Source organism: Anomaloglossus baeobatrachus, chromosome 4, assembly GCF_048569485.1.
Source record: "Anomaloglossus baeobatrachus isolate aAnoBae1 chromosome 4, aAnoBae1.hap1, whole genome shotgun sequence".
Taxonomy (NCBI): Eukaryota; Metazoa; Chordata; class Amphibia; order Anura; family Aromobatidae; genus Anomaloglossus; species Anomaloglossus baeobatrachus.
In genome coordinates, this window is record NC_134356.1 from 680469283 (window position 1) to 680483889 (window position 14607).

Here is a 14607-nt window from a genome sequence, read left to right on the forward strand (position 1 = left end):
AAGAAGCGAGGAGCCAGAGAGGGAAGAAACAGAGATGAAGAATCACACAGAGGGGAAGAAGCGAGGAGTCAGAGAGGGAAGAAACAGAGATGAAGAATCACAGAGAAAGGGGAAGAGACGAGGAGTCAGAGAGGGAAGAAATAGAGATGAAGAATCACAGAGAGAGGGGAAGAGGCGAGGAGTCAGAGAGGGAAGAAACAGAGATGAAGAATCACAGAGAAAGGGGAAGAGACGAGGAGTCAGAGAGGGAAGAAACAGAGATGAAGAATCACACAGAGGGGAAGAAGCGAGGAGTCAGAGAGGGAAGAAACAGAGATGAAGAATCACATAGAGAGGGGAAGAGGCGAGGAGTCAGAGAGGGAAGAAACAGAGATGAAGAATCACAGAGAAAGGGGAAGAAGCGAGGAGTCAGAGAGGGAAGAAACAGAGATCAAGAATCACAGAGAGAGGGGAAGAGGCGAGGAGTCAGAGAGGGAAGAAACAGATGAAGAATCACACAGAGGGGAAGAGGCGAGGAGTCAGAGAGGGAAGAAACAGAGATGAAGAATCACAGAGAGAGGGGAAGAGGCGAGGAGTCAGAGAGGGAAGAAACAGAGATGAAGAATCACAAAGAGAGGGGAAGAGGCGAGGAGTCAGAGAGGGAAGAAACAGAGATCAAGAATCACAGAGAGAGGGGAAGAGGCGAGGAGTCAGAGAGGGAAGAAGAGACGAAGAATCACACAGAGGAGAAGAGGCGAGGAGTCAGAGAGGGAAGAAACAGAGATGAAGAATCACAGAGAAAGGGGAAGAGGCGAGGAGTCAGAGAGGGAAGAAACAGAGATGAAGAATCACAGAGAGAGGGGAAGAGGCGAGGAGTCAGAGAGGGAAGAAGAGACGAAGAATCACACAGAGGGGAAGAGGCGAGGAGTCAGAGAGGGAAGAAACAGAGATGAAGAATCACAGAGAAAGGGGAAGAGGCGAGGAGTCAGAGAGGGAAGAAGAGACGAAGAATCACACAGAGGGGAAGAGGCGAGGAGTCAGAGAGGGAAGAAACAGATGAAGAATCACACAGAGGGGAAGAGGCGAGGAGTCAGAGAGGGAAGAAACAGAGATGAAGAATCACAGAGAGAGGGGAAGAGGCGAGGAGTCAGAGAGGGAAGAAACAGATGAAGAATCACACAGAGGGGAAGAGGCGAGGAGTCAGAGAGGGAAGAAACAGAGATCAAGAATCACAGAGAGAGGGGAAGAGGCGAGGAGTCAGAGAGGGAAGAAACAGAGATGAAGAATCACACAGAGGGGAAGAGGCGAGGAGTCAGAGAGGGAAGAAAAAGAGATCCAGAATCACAGAGAGAGGGGAAGAGGCGAGGAGTCAGAGAGGGAAGAAACAGAGATGAAGAATCACAGAGAAAGGGGAAGAGGCGAGGAGTCAGAGAGGGAAGAAAAAGAGATCAAGAATCACAGAGAGAGGGGAAGAGGCGAGGAGTCAGAGAGGGAAGAAGAGACGAAGAATCACACAGAGGGGAAGAGGCGAGGAGTCAGAGAGGGAAGAAACAGAGATGAAGAATCACAGAGAAAGGGGAAGAGGCGAGGAGTCAGAGAGGGAAGAAACAGAGATGAAGAATCACAGAGAGAGGGGAAGAGGCGAGGAGTCAGAGAGGGAAGAAACAGAGATGAAGAATCACAGAGAGAGGGGAAGAAGCGAGGAGTCAGAGAGGGAAGAAACAGAGATGAAGAATCACAGAGAGAGGGGAAGAGGCGAGGAGTCAGAGAGGGAAGAAACAGAGATGAAGAATCACAGAGAGAGGGGAAGAAGCGAGGAGTCAGAGAGGGAAGAAGAGACGAAGAATCACACAGAGGAGAAGAGGAGAGGAGTCAGAGAGGGAAGAAGAGACAAAGAATCACACAGAAAGGGGAAGAGGAGAGGAAGCGACAGAGAAATCCCTGAGAGAGGGAGAGGTGAGGAGTCAGAGACGAAGAATCACAGAGAGAGGGGAAGAGGCGAGGAAGAGACAGTGACATCACAGTGAGAGGTGAAGAGGCGAGGAGTCAGAAAGGGAAGAAGAGAAAGACAAAGAATCAGACAGAGAGGGGAAGAGGCGAGGAAGAGACAGAGAAATGACAGAAAGAGAGGAAGAGACAGAGGAATCACAGAGAGAGAGATGGGAAGAGGCGAGGAAGAGACAGAGGAATCACAGAGAGAGGGGAAGAGGCGAGGAAGAGACAGATTAATGACAGAAAAAGAGGAAGAGACCGAGAAATAACAGAAAGAGGGGAAGAGGCGAGGAAGAGACATAGGAATCACAGAGAGAGGAGAAGAGGTGAGGAAGAGTCATAGGAATCACAGAGAGAGGGGGAGAGGTGAGGAAGAGACAGAGGAATCCCAGAGAGAGGGGAAGAGGCGAGGAAGAGACAGAGGAATCACAGAGAGAGGGGAAGAGGTGAGGAAGAGACAGAGGAATCACAGAGAGAGGGGAAGAGGTGAGGAAGAGACAGAGGAATCCCAGAGAGAGGGGAAGAGGCGAGGAAGAGACAGAGGAATCACAGAGAGAGGGGAAGAGGCAAGGAAGAGACAGAGGAATCACAGAGCGAGGGGAAGAGGCGAGGAGTCAGAGAGCAAGAGGAAGGGACAGAAATCACAAAGAGTGAGGAGAAGAGGCAGAGAGAAAGGGAAGAGACAACAAGACAGGATGGGAACAGACGAGGAGACAGAGAGCGAGGGGAAGAGGCAGAGAGAAAGGAGAGAGACAAGGAGACAGAGAAAGAGGGGGAAGAGGCAGAGGAGTCACAGAGAATGAGAGGGAAAGAGACAGAGAGAAAGGGAAAAGAAGGGGCAAGGAGTCGCAGAGCGCGAAGGGAAGAGTCAGAGGAGTCACAGAAAACGTGAGTGGGGAAGTGGCAGAGAGAAAGGAAAGACAAGAGGCGAGGAGTCAGAGAGAGTCAGGAAAAAATAGAGATGAGGAGTCACAGACAGCGAGAGGAGAACAGACAAGGAATCAAAGAGAGCGAGAGAGGGGAAGAGACAGAGAGAAAGGGAAGACAAAAGAAGATGCAAAGAGCCAAAATAAGCGAGGAAGAGACAGAGACGAAGAGTCACAGGGTGAGATAGGGGGAAAAAAACAGAAAAAGGGAAGAGATGAGGAGTCATAGAGAGCAAGGAGAAAAGACAGAGGAGTCACAGAGCGAAGGTGAGACAGAGGGGAAGAGATGGGAAGTCAGAGAGAGTGAGGAGATAAAGACAAAGGGAAAAGAAGAGGAGTCAAAGACAGCATGGAGAAGATTAGGAGAGTCACAGAGAAAGAGGAAGAGTGTGACAGAGGAGCAAAGGAAAAGTAGAGTCACATAGAAGATGATAGTGAACGGGAAAGACTGATGTAATGACAAAGAGACCGCTAATGGAAAAAAAGAAAGAGATAAAGACTGAAGAAAGGGGGGAAAGACACAAAAGAAAAATAGTGATTGAGTGAAAAAGAGAAAGAAAGAAACAGAGACCAAGATAGGAAAAAAAGAAAAAACACTAATGATTATAAGAGAGTCAGAAGGAAAGACAAAGACCTTTAAAGAATAAAAGGAGAGAAAAGACAAAGAAAGCAGAAAAAAAACAAGAGAATTAGAATGTAACGGCCGTCCAGGCCTCGGAGAACAGAGTCCTCCTTACCCGGCCTTACCTTGCGGCGTGCCGTCTCTTTCTCCAGGGCGTCTCTCAGCTGGAGGTCGGGCGGGGGGGCATTGTACAAAGTGGAATATCGAGGGAAGAGCCCCTCCAAGCCAGCGAGAGAGAGGGGCGGCGAGAGGTCCTGGCCCGGATGGGCACTAAAAGAGAGCAGAGAGGTGCGTTACCAGCGGTGTAATAAGGGCGGCAGGATGGGGGAGCACAATACCAGTCAGCTGCACAGAAAGGCCCGGCCGGGGAGGTGCATGACGAGCGCTAGACACACAATACCAGTCAGCTGCACAGAAAGGCCCAGCCAGGGAGGTGCATGATGAGCGCCAGACGCACAGTACCCATTAGCTGCAGAGAAAGGCCCAGCCGGGGAGGTGCATGATGAGCGCCAGACGCACAGTACCCGTCAGCTGCACAGAAAGGCCCGGCCAGGGAGGTGCATGACGAGCGCTAGACGCACAGTACCCGTCAGCTGCACAGAAAGGCCCGGCCAGGGAGGTGCATGACGAGCGCTAGACGCACAGTACCCGTCAGCTGCACAGAAAGGCCCAGCCAGGGAGGTGCATGACGAGCGCTAGACGCACAGTACCCATTAGCTGCACAGAAAGGCCCGGCCGGGGAGGTGCATGACGAGCTGACTTCACGCACATGGGTGACCATTACCTGAGCAGGGCACTCGTGGCGTCACTCTGCAGTTCTAGTCTCTTTTCAGCGGCTTCACCTGCAGGAAGAAAGTAACGATGGCTGAGATGAAGCTGCCCATCTCCCCTCTCATGGCTTACCTCCAGCCGCTCTCACCCACCGTGCGACATCCCAGTGCTGCCCAGGCTGAGCATAGTCTTCAGGTGGCACCGCAGGGACTCCATCTGCGAGATGTACGGGGAGGGATCCTGTGGAGGAACACAAGAAACAGGAGCCTCAGGGCATCATCATCATCAAGAGTCAAGAGGTCACGTGGGTGGCGTTGGCATGGATGGACGTCAATTGAAACTTCAGCGCTGCATCTTCTCACGCCAAGTCCCCGCTCAGGTGCTCCGGCAATGCCGTAATCCGATTCATGACATAACTTGAAAATTTTGGTGAAATTTAAAAAGGCCTGTCCAGTGTTATGTATAAAAAGCTTTAAAGTGTTATCCCTAAATTAGCGAGTTATAATGTGATGGTTCCTGTGGGCTCGACAGCTAAGACACCCAAGAATGGACACTGAAACACTGATAGATCCATTTGTGGGCTTTATGAAGGGGTCTCCGCCAGGCCCACAGACAGTGAATGGATCGGTGGCCATCAGTCCATGCAAAAGGGGCCATTCAGGGTCCAAATCTCTGAATCGTGTGCTTCCCGGAAACTGGACCCCTCCCCCACCCAGCAATCAGTTAATGATCCCTCATCCCGTGTAGAGGTGGGAATAACCTCTCATCTCATATGGTGTTGGGATATATGATCAATGCGGTCTGACCGCTGGGAACCCCTCCATCCTGAATATGAGGGGCTGACGTAAAGTAATATCCTTTTAAGACGTGCCCTGACCCGATAAATGGTGCAGCCTCATACATAGCAATGTCCCATAATTCCCGGGACTCGGGTGCACAGAGAGGACTCGGGGCACAGGATGAGGCATGGTTGCAGTTCAGATGCCCCCAGAACCATTGACAACTATGAAGGTGTAACAGTCCCCGGGCCTTAGAAAACAGCGGGAGCGCCCCCTGGAGGCTGCCCACATAGATTACAGGTGGTATGTCATCTCCTGGGTGTCGGGGCTGGGGGTCCACAGGCGGCGGTTGTCCTACCACATGGGGTTCTGCCGCGTCTATAAACCTCTCACCTACAAAGATATCACAATATTTAATCCGTTCTATAAATGATGTAAAAAAAAAAAAAATTAACTCCAGAATTGTCGTCTTTCTGCCGACGCAGCTCACCCCAGAAAATACAATAAAAAAATAAAAAAAACCCGATAAAATTGCGGATTGTACCTCTGAACGGTACTGATAAGACATCATCATCATTTCTCGGGAAGAACGAGTCCTCAAATGTCACAAAAAAGGAAAAAAATGGAGAAGCAAAACTCTTTTTTTTTTAGCTTTTACAAAGTTCTGAATTTTTTAAAATGTATTAGTATCGCGCCATTTATTCCATGACGCTTTACATGTGATAAGGGGTACTCATAATAAAAACACCACTTAAACCTCCCCTCCCAGGATTGAAGGCCTTGCTATAATCGCTCCGTCCTGACCGCGTCATATCACATCACACCGAACGCGGGGAAAAAAAACTAAATGGAAATGGCAGAAGCCCCTTTTTTTTACCAATATTTCAACCCAGGTTTTTTCAGAGCATCACATGATAAAATAAATGCTGTCATTATAACTAAAAATGAGCCGCCGTGCCGTTATGTCAGCGCCGGGCGATCTTCCGTTTTTCCTCCCTTTCTTCCAAGAGCTTTTTATTTTATATTATTTTTTTATTTTATTTTTAATTTTTACTTTTTATTTTTTCATCAGTCTAGCCATATGAAGGCTTGTTTTTTTTTTTTGGGACAAGTTGTACTTTTGAACAACACCATTCATTCTGCACCATATTGTGCTGGAAAATGGGGGGAAAAAATTACAAGTGCAGTGAAACTGCATGATTGTTTTGGGGGGGGTTTGCTGTGTACACGGTATGGTAAATCTGATGATTCTCCAGGTCGGTGCGAGTTCATAGATAACAAACACGAATAGTTTTATTTTTTGTTGAAAGTGGTGGAAAAAATTGGGAACGTCGTAAATAAAAAAAAAAAAATAAAAATTCTTGTGTCGCCATTTTCTGAGACCCGTAGCGTTCTCATATTTCGGGATCCGGGGCTCAGTGATGGCTTATTTTTTGTGGCCTGAGCTGATGTTTTTACAGATACCATTTTCCATAGATTCACTGTTTTGATCGCCTGTTATTGCATTTTATTGTAATGTTGCAGCGACCAACATCCTGTAATTTTCCCATTTTTATTTTTTATTTTTTACCCTCACTGCACCCTTTACCAAATCAGATTAATTGATTTTATATTTTGATAGAACGGGATTGCACCGATACCAAATATGTGTATATTTTATTTTTATTGCAGAAAAAGGGGGGTGATTTGAACATTTGTATTTTATTTATTTACTACCTGTAGTACCCAGGCGTTGCCCAGGATAGTAACTGTCTGTGTGTTTGTCTCTGTGTGTCTGTCTCTCTCTTTACCTGTCTGTCTCTGCCTCTCTGTCTGTGTCTTTCCCCATCTGTCTCGGTCCCAGTCTTTGTCTCTTTCCCTGTTTTTGTCTATTTCCTTCTTTCCTCGTCTTTGTCTCTTTCCTTGTTTCTGTCTCTTTGCCTGTCTCTTTCCCTGTCTGCCTGTGTCTTTCTCTGTCTGCCTCTTTGACTGTCTGTCTCTCTGTCTCTTTCCCTGTCTGTCAGTCTCTTTCCCTGTCTGCCTCTAAAGCGGGCTTTACACGCTTCGATATATCTAACGAGATGTCAGCGGGGTCACGTCGTAAGTGACGCACATCCGGCATCGTTAGTGATATCGTAGCGTGTGACAGATACGAGCGAGCAGAAATACTCACCTTCTCGTTCATCGTTGACACGTCGCTCATTTTCTAAAAATCGAACGTCCGGTTGTTCAATGTTCCCGAGGCAGCACACATCGCTCCGTGTGACACCCCGGGAACGATGAACAGATCTTATCTGCGTCTCGCCGGCAATGCTGAAGGAAGGAGGTGGGCGGGATGTTTACGTCCCGCTCATCTCCGCCCCTCCGCTTCTATTGGCTGGCCGCTGTATGATGACGCTGTGACGCCGCACGACCCTTCCCATTCAGGAAGTGGATGTTCGCCACGCACAGCAAGGTCGTTTGTAAGTACGTGTGATGGGGGGTTACAGCATTGTGCGACATGGGCAAGAAATTGCCCGTGCCGCACAAACGATGGGGGCGGGTGCGATCGCAAATGCGATCGCACGACATATTGAAACGTGTAATGCAGGCTTTACTCTGTCTGTGCCTATGTTTGTCTCTCTCTATCCGTCTCCCCACCTACGTCTTATTACCTCACACATAAGCTTCTTATACTAACAATTTTATTTTGTTCCTATAGCAACCACTTACAGCTCCTATTAATAACCTTAATAGCTCGCAGCTCCATTGACTTTAATGGAGGCATGTTTTTTGGAGAGTAACTGTAAAGCGCGGGGTTAAAGTTTCCCCTCAAAACATAGTCTATGACGTTCCCTGAAGCACATGAGGCGTCTGTGCAAAATGTTGTGATTGTAAATGCGACGGTGTGGATTCTTTTAGCGGACACACACACACACACATTCAGCTTTATATATTACACTTTTGCTTTTTACTTTTTTTTTTTAACTAGTCCCCTTAGGGGATACAAAGCTGCAATCGTTCAATCGCTTGTGCTGTACATAGCATAGAAAAAACACAATCTCCTGTGAACGCCGGCTAAACACTGGTTTTCACAGGAGGATTGTGATGACAGACACAGGGGTGTTCAGCAGACAAACAACTGTCATGACACGCCATAGAGTGACACTTGTCTCCACTCCCCGTTGACTTTCTGAATGTCACTGTCAGAGACTCACAGAGGCATTTCACAGGTTGACAGATGCGTGTAAGCCGGCATCAAAGCCAGGGGACACGACGTACCTGTGCGCCACATGTCATGAAGAGGTTGGAGGGGTGTTTTGTTTTTTTTTCTTAAATACATGAATTTTTGACTAAATGTCATTTTTGTACTTGGGTTGCGTTAAGAACGTTGCCCCGTTTGCCTTCTGTAGACTCTGTGATGAACTGGCTGTAGAATGAGGTAACGGAGAATCCGTCAGTGAGCTCATTCTATCACCCTGAGAGTTCGTAACTCTTTTTCTGTCTTTTTCTGATCTCCTCTAAGTAGATTTATGACATCAAAGTAGAATCTGCTGGAAATGAGAAACAAGAGTCAAACGCTGCCAAATGTTTTAATGCAACCCAATTGCAAAATTGATTGTTAGTCCCAAATACATCATGTATTTAAGCAAAAAAAAAAAAAATATCCCAAAGGTGGACAAGGCCTTTAAAGGGAACCAATCACCAGGATTTTCCTATATAAGCTAAAGCCAGTGCTATACTGGCACTATCAGGCTGATTCTATACAGACCTGCAGTGGTCAGCTCGGATGTTTAGGTTTTCAAATCCAAGAAAGTAAAGTTTATAAAATGAGCAGCTTCTTGAGTGACAGCAGCAAAAGAGCAGATAATTTATTCAGAGTTATCCCCTCCCCCTGTTAGAATTGGCATAAGTATTATACAAATGATTCACTTTGCCTAGCAGGACCTGTGGTGAGGTCATACCCATGTGACCAGAAGGGGTGGGGCCTCAGCCACCAAAGCTGGATACCAGGTCACATGGGTATGACATCACACAGGTCCTTCAACAGACAAAGTGAATTGTTTGTATAATACTTATGCTAATTCTAACAGGGGGAGGGGATAACTCTGAATACCCCCCAGATATTATCTGATCCTCAGCTGCTGTCACTCAAGAAGCTGCTCATTTTATAAACTTTACTTTTTTGGATTTTAAAACCTAAACGTCCGATCTGACCACTACAGGTCTGTATAGACTCAGCCTGATAGTGTCAGTATGGCACTGTATGTATAGAATCAGCCTGATAGTGCCAGTATAGCACTGTATGTATAGAATCAGCCTGATAGTGCCAGTATAGCACTGTATGTATAGAATCAGCCTGATAGCGCCAGTATAGCACTGTATGTATAGAATCAGCCTGATAGTGCCAGTATAGCACTGTATGTATAGAATCAGCCTGATAGTGCCAGTATAGCACTGTATGTATAGGATCAGCCTGATAGTGCCAGTATAGCACTGTATGTATAGAATCAGCCTGATAGTGTCAGTATGGCACTGTATGTATAGAATCAGCCTGATAGTGCCAGTATAGCACTGTATGTATAGAATCAGCCTGATAGTGCCAGTATAGCACTGTATGTATAGAATCAGCCTAATAGTGCCAGTATAGCACTGTATGTATAGAATCAGCCTGATAGTGCCAGTATAGCACTGTATGTATAGAATCAGCCTGATAGTGCCAGTATAGCACTGTATGTATAGAATCAGCCTGATAGTGCCAGTATAGCACTGTATGTATAGAATCAGCCTGATAGTGCCAGTATAGCACTGTATGTATAGAATCAGCCTGATAGTGCCAGTATAGCACTGTATGTATAGAATCAGCCTGATAGTGCCAGTATAGCACTGTATGTATAGACTCAGCCTGATAGTGCCAGTATAGCACTGTATGTATAGACTCAGCCTGATAGTGCCAGTATAGCACTGTATGTATAGAATCAGCCTGATAGTGCCAGTATAGCACTGTATGTATAGACTCAGCCTGATAGTGCCAGTATAGCACTGTATGTATAGAGTCAGCCTGATAGTGCCAGTATAGCACTGTATGTATAGAATCAGCCTGATAGTGCCAGTATAGCACTGTATGTATAGACTCAGCCTGATAGTGCCAGTATAGCACTGTATGTATAGACTCAGCCTGATAGTGCCAGTATAGCACTGTATGTATAGAATCAGCCTGATAGTGCCAGTATAGCACTGTATATATAGAATCAGCCTGATAGTGCCAGTATAGCACTGTATGTATAGAATCAGCCTGATAGTGCCAGTATAGCACTGTATGTATAGAATCAGCCTGATAGTGCCAGTATAGCTCTGTATGTATAGAATCAGCCTGATAGTGCCAGTATAGCACTGTATGTATAGACTCAGCCTGATAGTGCCAGTATAGCACTGTATGTATAGAATCAGCCTGATAGTGCCAGTATAGCACTGTATGTATAGAATCAGCCTGATAGCGCCAGTATAGCACTGTATGTATAGACTCAGCCTGATAGTGTCAGTATGGCACTGTATGTATAGACTCAGCCTGATAGTGTCAGTATGGCACTGTATGTATAGACTCAGCCTGATAGTGTCAGTATGGCACTGTATGTATAGACTCAGCCTGATAGTGCCAGTATAGCACTGTATGTATAGACTCAGCCTGATAGTGTCAGTATGGCACTGTATGTATAGACTCAGCCTGATAGTGTCAGTATAGCACTGTATGTATAGAATCAGCCTGATAGTGCCAGTATAGCACTGTATGTATAGACTCAGCCTAATAGTGCCAGTATAGCACTGTATGTATAGAATCAGCCTGATAGTGCCAGTATAGCACTGTATGTATAGAATCAGCCTGATAGTGCCAGTATAGCACTGTATGTATAGACTCAGCCTGACAGTGTCAGTATAGCACTGTATGTATAGACTCAGCCTGATAGTGCCAGTATAGCACTGTATGTATAGACTCAGCCTGATAGTGTCAGTATAGCACTGTATGTATAGACTCAGCCTGATAGTGTCAGTATGGCACTGTATGTATAGAATCAGCCTGATAGTGCCAGTATAGTACTGTATGTATAGAATCAGCCTGATAGTGCCAGTATAGCACTGTATGTATAGAATCAGCCTGATAGTGCCAGTATAGCACTGTATGTATAGACTCAGCCTGATAGTGCCAGTATAGCACTGTATGTATAGAATCAGCCTGATAGTGTCAGTATAGCACTGTATGTATAGACTCAGCCTGATAGTGCCAGTATAGCACTGTATGTATAGACTCAGCCTGATAGTGTCAGTATGGCACTGTATGTATAGACTCAGCCTGATAGTGCCAGTATAGCACTGTATCTATAGAATCAGCCTGATAGCGCCAGTATAGCACTGTATGTATAGAATCAGCCCGATAGTGCCAGTATAGCACTGTATGTATAGAATCAGCCTGATAGTGTCAGTATAGCACTGTATGTATAGAATCAGCCAGATAGTGTCAGTATAGCACTGTATGTATAGACTCAGCCTGATAGTGCCAGTATAGCACTGTATCTATAGACTCAGCCTGATAGTGCCAGTATAGCACTGTATGTATAGAATCAGCCTGATAGCGCCAGTATAGCACTGTATGTATAGAATCAGCCCGATAGTGCCAGTATAGCACTGTATGTATAGAATCAGCCTGATAGTGTCAGTATAGCACTGTATGTATAGAATCAGCCTGATAGTGTCAGTATAGCACTGTATGTATAGAATCAGCCTGATAGTGCCAGTATAGCACTGTATGTATAGACTCAGCCTGATAGTGCCAGTATAGCACTGTATGTATAGACTCAGCCTGATAGTGCCAGTATAGCACTGTATGTATAGAATCAGCCTGATAGTGCCAGTATAGCACTGTATGTATAGACTCAGCCTGATAGTGCCAGTATAGGCTTTAGGTTATATACGAAAATCCTGGTGATTGGTTCCCTTTAATTAGGGATAGTAGCACTTCCCATCCCCCATATTTCTGTATGATGATATTGGGCGATGGTGGAATTCACACGACATACCCTTCTTCCGGTGGTCTCCACACCCTCCTGGAGCCTCCTCGACAGCTCACCAGCGAGCTCCTCCACCTCAGATGTCATGGCGGGACCCTGGGCCAGTTCTGTCCTTTCTGAGGCTTTGTGGATCTCCTCGGGCTCCTTTTCTTCATCCACTTCTTGGCTGCGTCTTAAGGAAGCGTAGAACTGAGCGGTCACCTTGGAGGACATGGCTCGCCTGAGAGAAGGAGACGGCAGGAGAGGGGGAGAGGACAGATCGGTGAGGGAATGGCGGGGAGATGTAGGAGAGGACAGAGGCAGGGGTTCGATGCCGCTGAGGAGGGAAGCGTCCTGAAGAGAGAAGGCGTGAGGGAGCGCCATGAGGAGAGACGGCCGGGGCAGCTGGAGGAGAGAGGACATGGGTTACTCATACTGTGACAAAAGGGTTAAATATCTGACCCCCCACATTACAGGGGGCTCCAGACATATGATAATAAATGCTGAAAATGGAGATCCTTGTCCTGCAGTGGTCACGTGGGTGTATGGCAGTAAAGTACATGGAGAAGGTGAAGATTAAAAAGGGTTTGGGCCATGTACATAGGTGAGATGATCAGATTGGGGGATCCGGCAGCCATCACCAATCAGCCGTCCTCAGCTCCCACAATCCGGCAGCAGATTGCGCCGTGCACAGTGTAGTGGTCGTCCTCGGTACTGCAGATCCTATTTCAGTGAATGTGATCTAAGCTGCAGTACAGAGGACGGCCACTGCACGCTGTGTGGAGCCATAGTGGTCGTGTGTGCCCTAGTGACAGCCAATCAGCAGGGGCCAAGTATCAGAATGGATCTATTATTAAAGGGGTCTTAGGCCATACACATTGGATGCCTGTCAGCCAACAGCCATCTCATCGGTACTCCCACACACAGGAGTACTTCCTCTGCTGAGTGCTCCGTTGTTTTCTATGGCAAAGCTGCCGACTGATGTCAAACGAAGGGAGGAGAATTCGATGGACACTTCCCCGACCTTCACATGGCCGGCAGCGTTTACTCCCCTCCTCTGCAGCGGTGGCATCACAACCTCGGCACACATCAGTGCTGCAGCCAATCACTAAGATCAGTAGATGTAGACGACACACGTCACTGGGTTCAGTGATCAGCTGCACTGGTTACATAACTTCAGCACACATCATTGCTGCAGCCGATCACTAAGATTAGTAGATGTGGAAGGCACACGTCACCAGGCCCAGTGATCGGCTACACTGGTCACATAAGTTCCGCACACATCACTGCTGCAGCTGATCACTAAGCTCAGTAGATGTAGAAGACACACGAAACAGGTACAGTGATCGGCTGCAGCAGTGACATCGTGAACTCAGCACACATCAGTGCTGCAGCCAATCACAAAGCTCAGTAGATGTGGATGGCACACATTACCGGGCCCAGTGATCGGATGCAGTGGTTACATAAGTTCAGCGCACATCACTGCTGCAGTTGATCACTAAGCTCAGTAGATGTGGATGGCACACGTCACCGGGCTTAGTGACTGGCTGCAGTGGTGACAAAAGTTCAGCACACATCACTGCTGCAGCTGATCACTAAGCTCAGTAGATGTGGATTGCACACGTCACCGGGCTTAGTGACTGGCTGCAGTGGTGACAAAAGTTCAGCACACATCACTGCTGCAGCTGATCACTAAGCTCAGTAGATGTGGATTGCACACGTCACCGGGCTTAGTGACTGGCTGCAGTGGTGACAAAAGTTCAGCACACATCACTGCTGCAGCTGATCACTAAGCTCAGTAGATGTAGATTCCACAAGTCACTGCAGTCAGGGATCAGCTCCAACAGTGACATGGCAACCTCAGCGCGTATCAGTGCTGCAGCCAATCACTAAGATCAGTAGATGTGGAAGGCACAGATCACCGGGCCCAGTGATCGGCTGCAGTGGTTACATAAGTTCAGCACACATCATTGCTGCAGCTGATCACTAAGCTCATTAGATGTAGAAGGCACAAGAGAGCGGGTACAGTGATCGGCAGCAGCAGTGACATCGCAACCTCAGCACACATCGGCGCTGCAGCCATTCACTAAGATCTGTAGATGTGGATGGCACGTGTCACCGGGCCCAGTGATCGGCTGCAGCGGTGCTATAGTCGTGATGTCATCACTGCAGCCAAAACAACGAGGCCAGAAGCCGGCACTGGACGAGGGGGAACGAGTAGAACGATCACTATATGTGGCTTTATAGGTCAATTTTGTGAAACCTAAAGGAGGGAGACACAGATCTACTCATGGACAGCCCCTTTAAATGAACATTTATTTTAAGGTATCTCGGACGGCCCCGATCTCATCCGCACCGAGGAGAAATCATTGCCCAGTGGCTGCTGCGTTTTATTGCAATGGGTGGTCGGCAGCAGTGGTCGGGGAAGACTTCAGCTGATATATGATCCATGGGGGTCTGAATGCAGCAGCCCCCACCCACCAACTGCTGCCGACCACCCAAGATAATGGAAGATAAAGCGCAGCAGCCACGGGCTA

The 14607-nt window shown here is 47.3% G+C and overlaps 1 protein-coding gene across 4 annotated transcripts in view; it reads right to left on the bottom strand.

Moving 5' to 3' along the window:
• Window positions 1–14607, bottom strand: part of CNTROB (centrobin, centriole duplication and spindle assembly protein) — a 129665-nt gene that overhangs the window by 114793 nt on the left and 265 nt on the right. For 3 of the 4 annotated variants that reach the window (XM_075346702.1, XM_075346700.1, XM_075346699.1), the window contains exons 2-5: window positions 12101–12475; window positions 4443–4530; window positions 4304–4361; window positions 3645–3789 (exon numbers count right to left, since the gene is read on the bottom strand). In XM_075346702.1, the coding sequence (XP_075202817.1) occupies window positions 3645–3789; window positions 4304–4361; window positions 4443–4530; window positions 12101–12454 (645 nt within the window). In that variant the 5' untranslated portion in view covers window positions 12455–12475. The remainder of the gene's footprint in view (window positions 1–3644; window positions 3790–4303; window positions 4362–4442; window positions 4531–12100; window positions 12476–14607) is intronic. The other variant, XM_075346701.1, reaches the window with a different exon arrangement.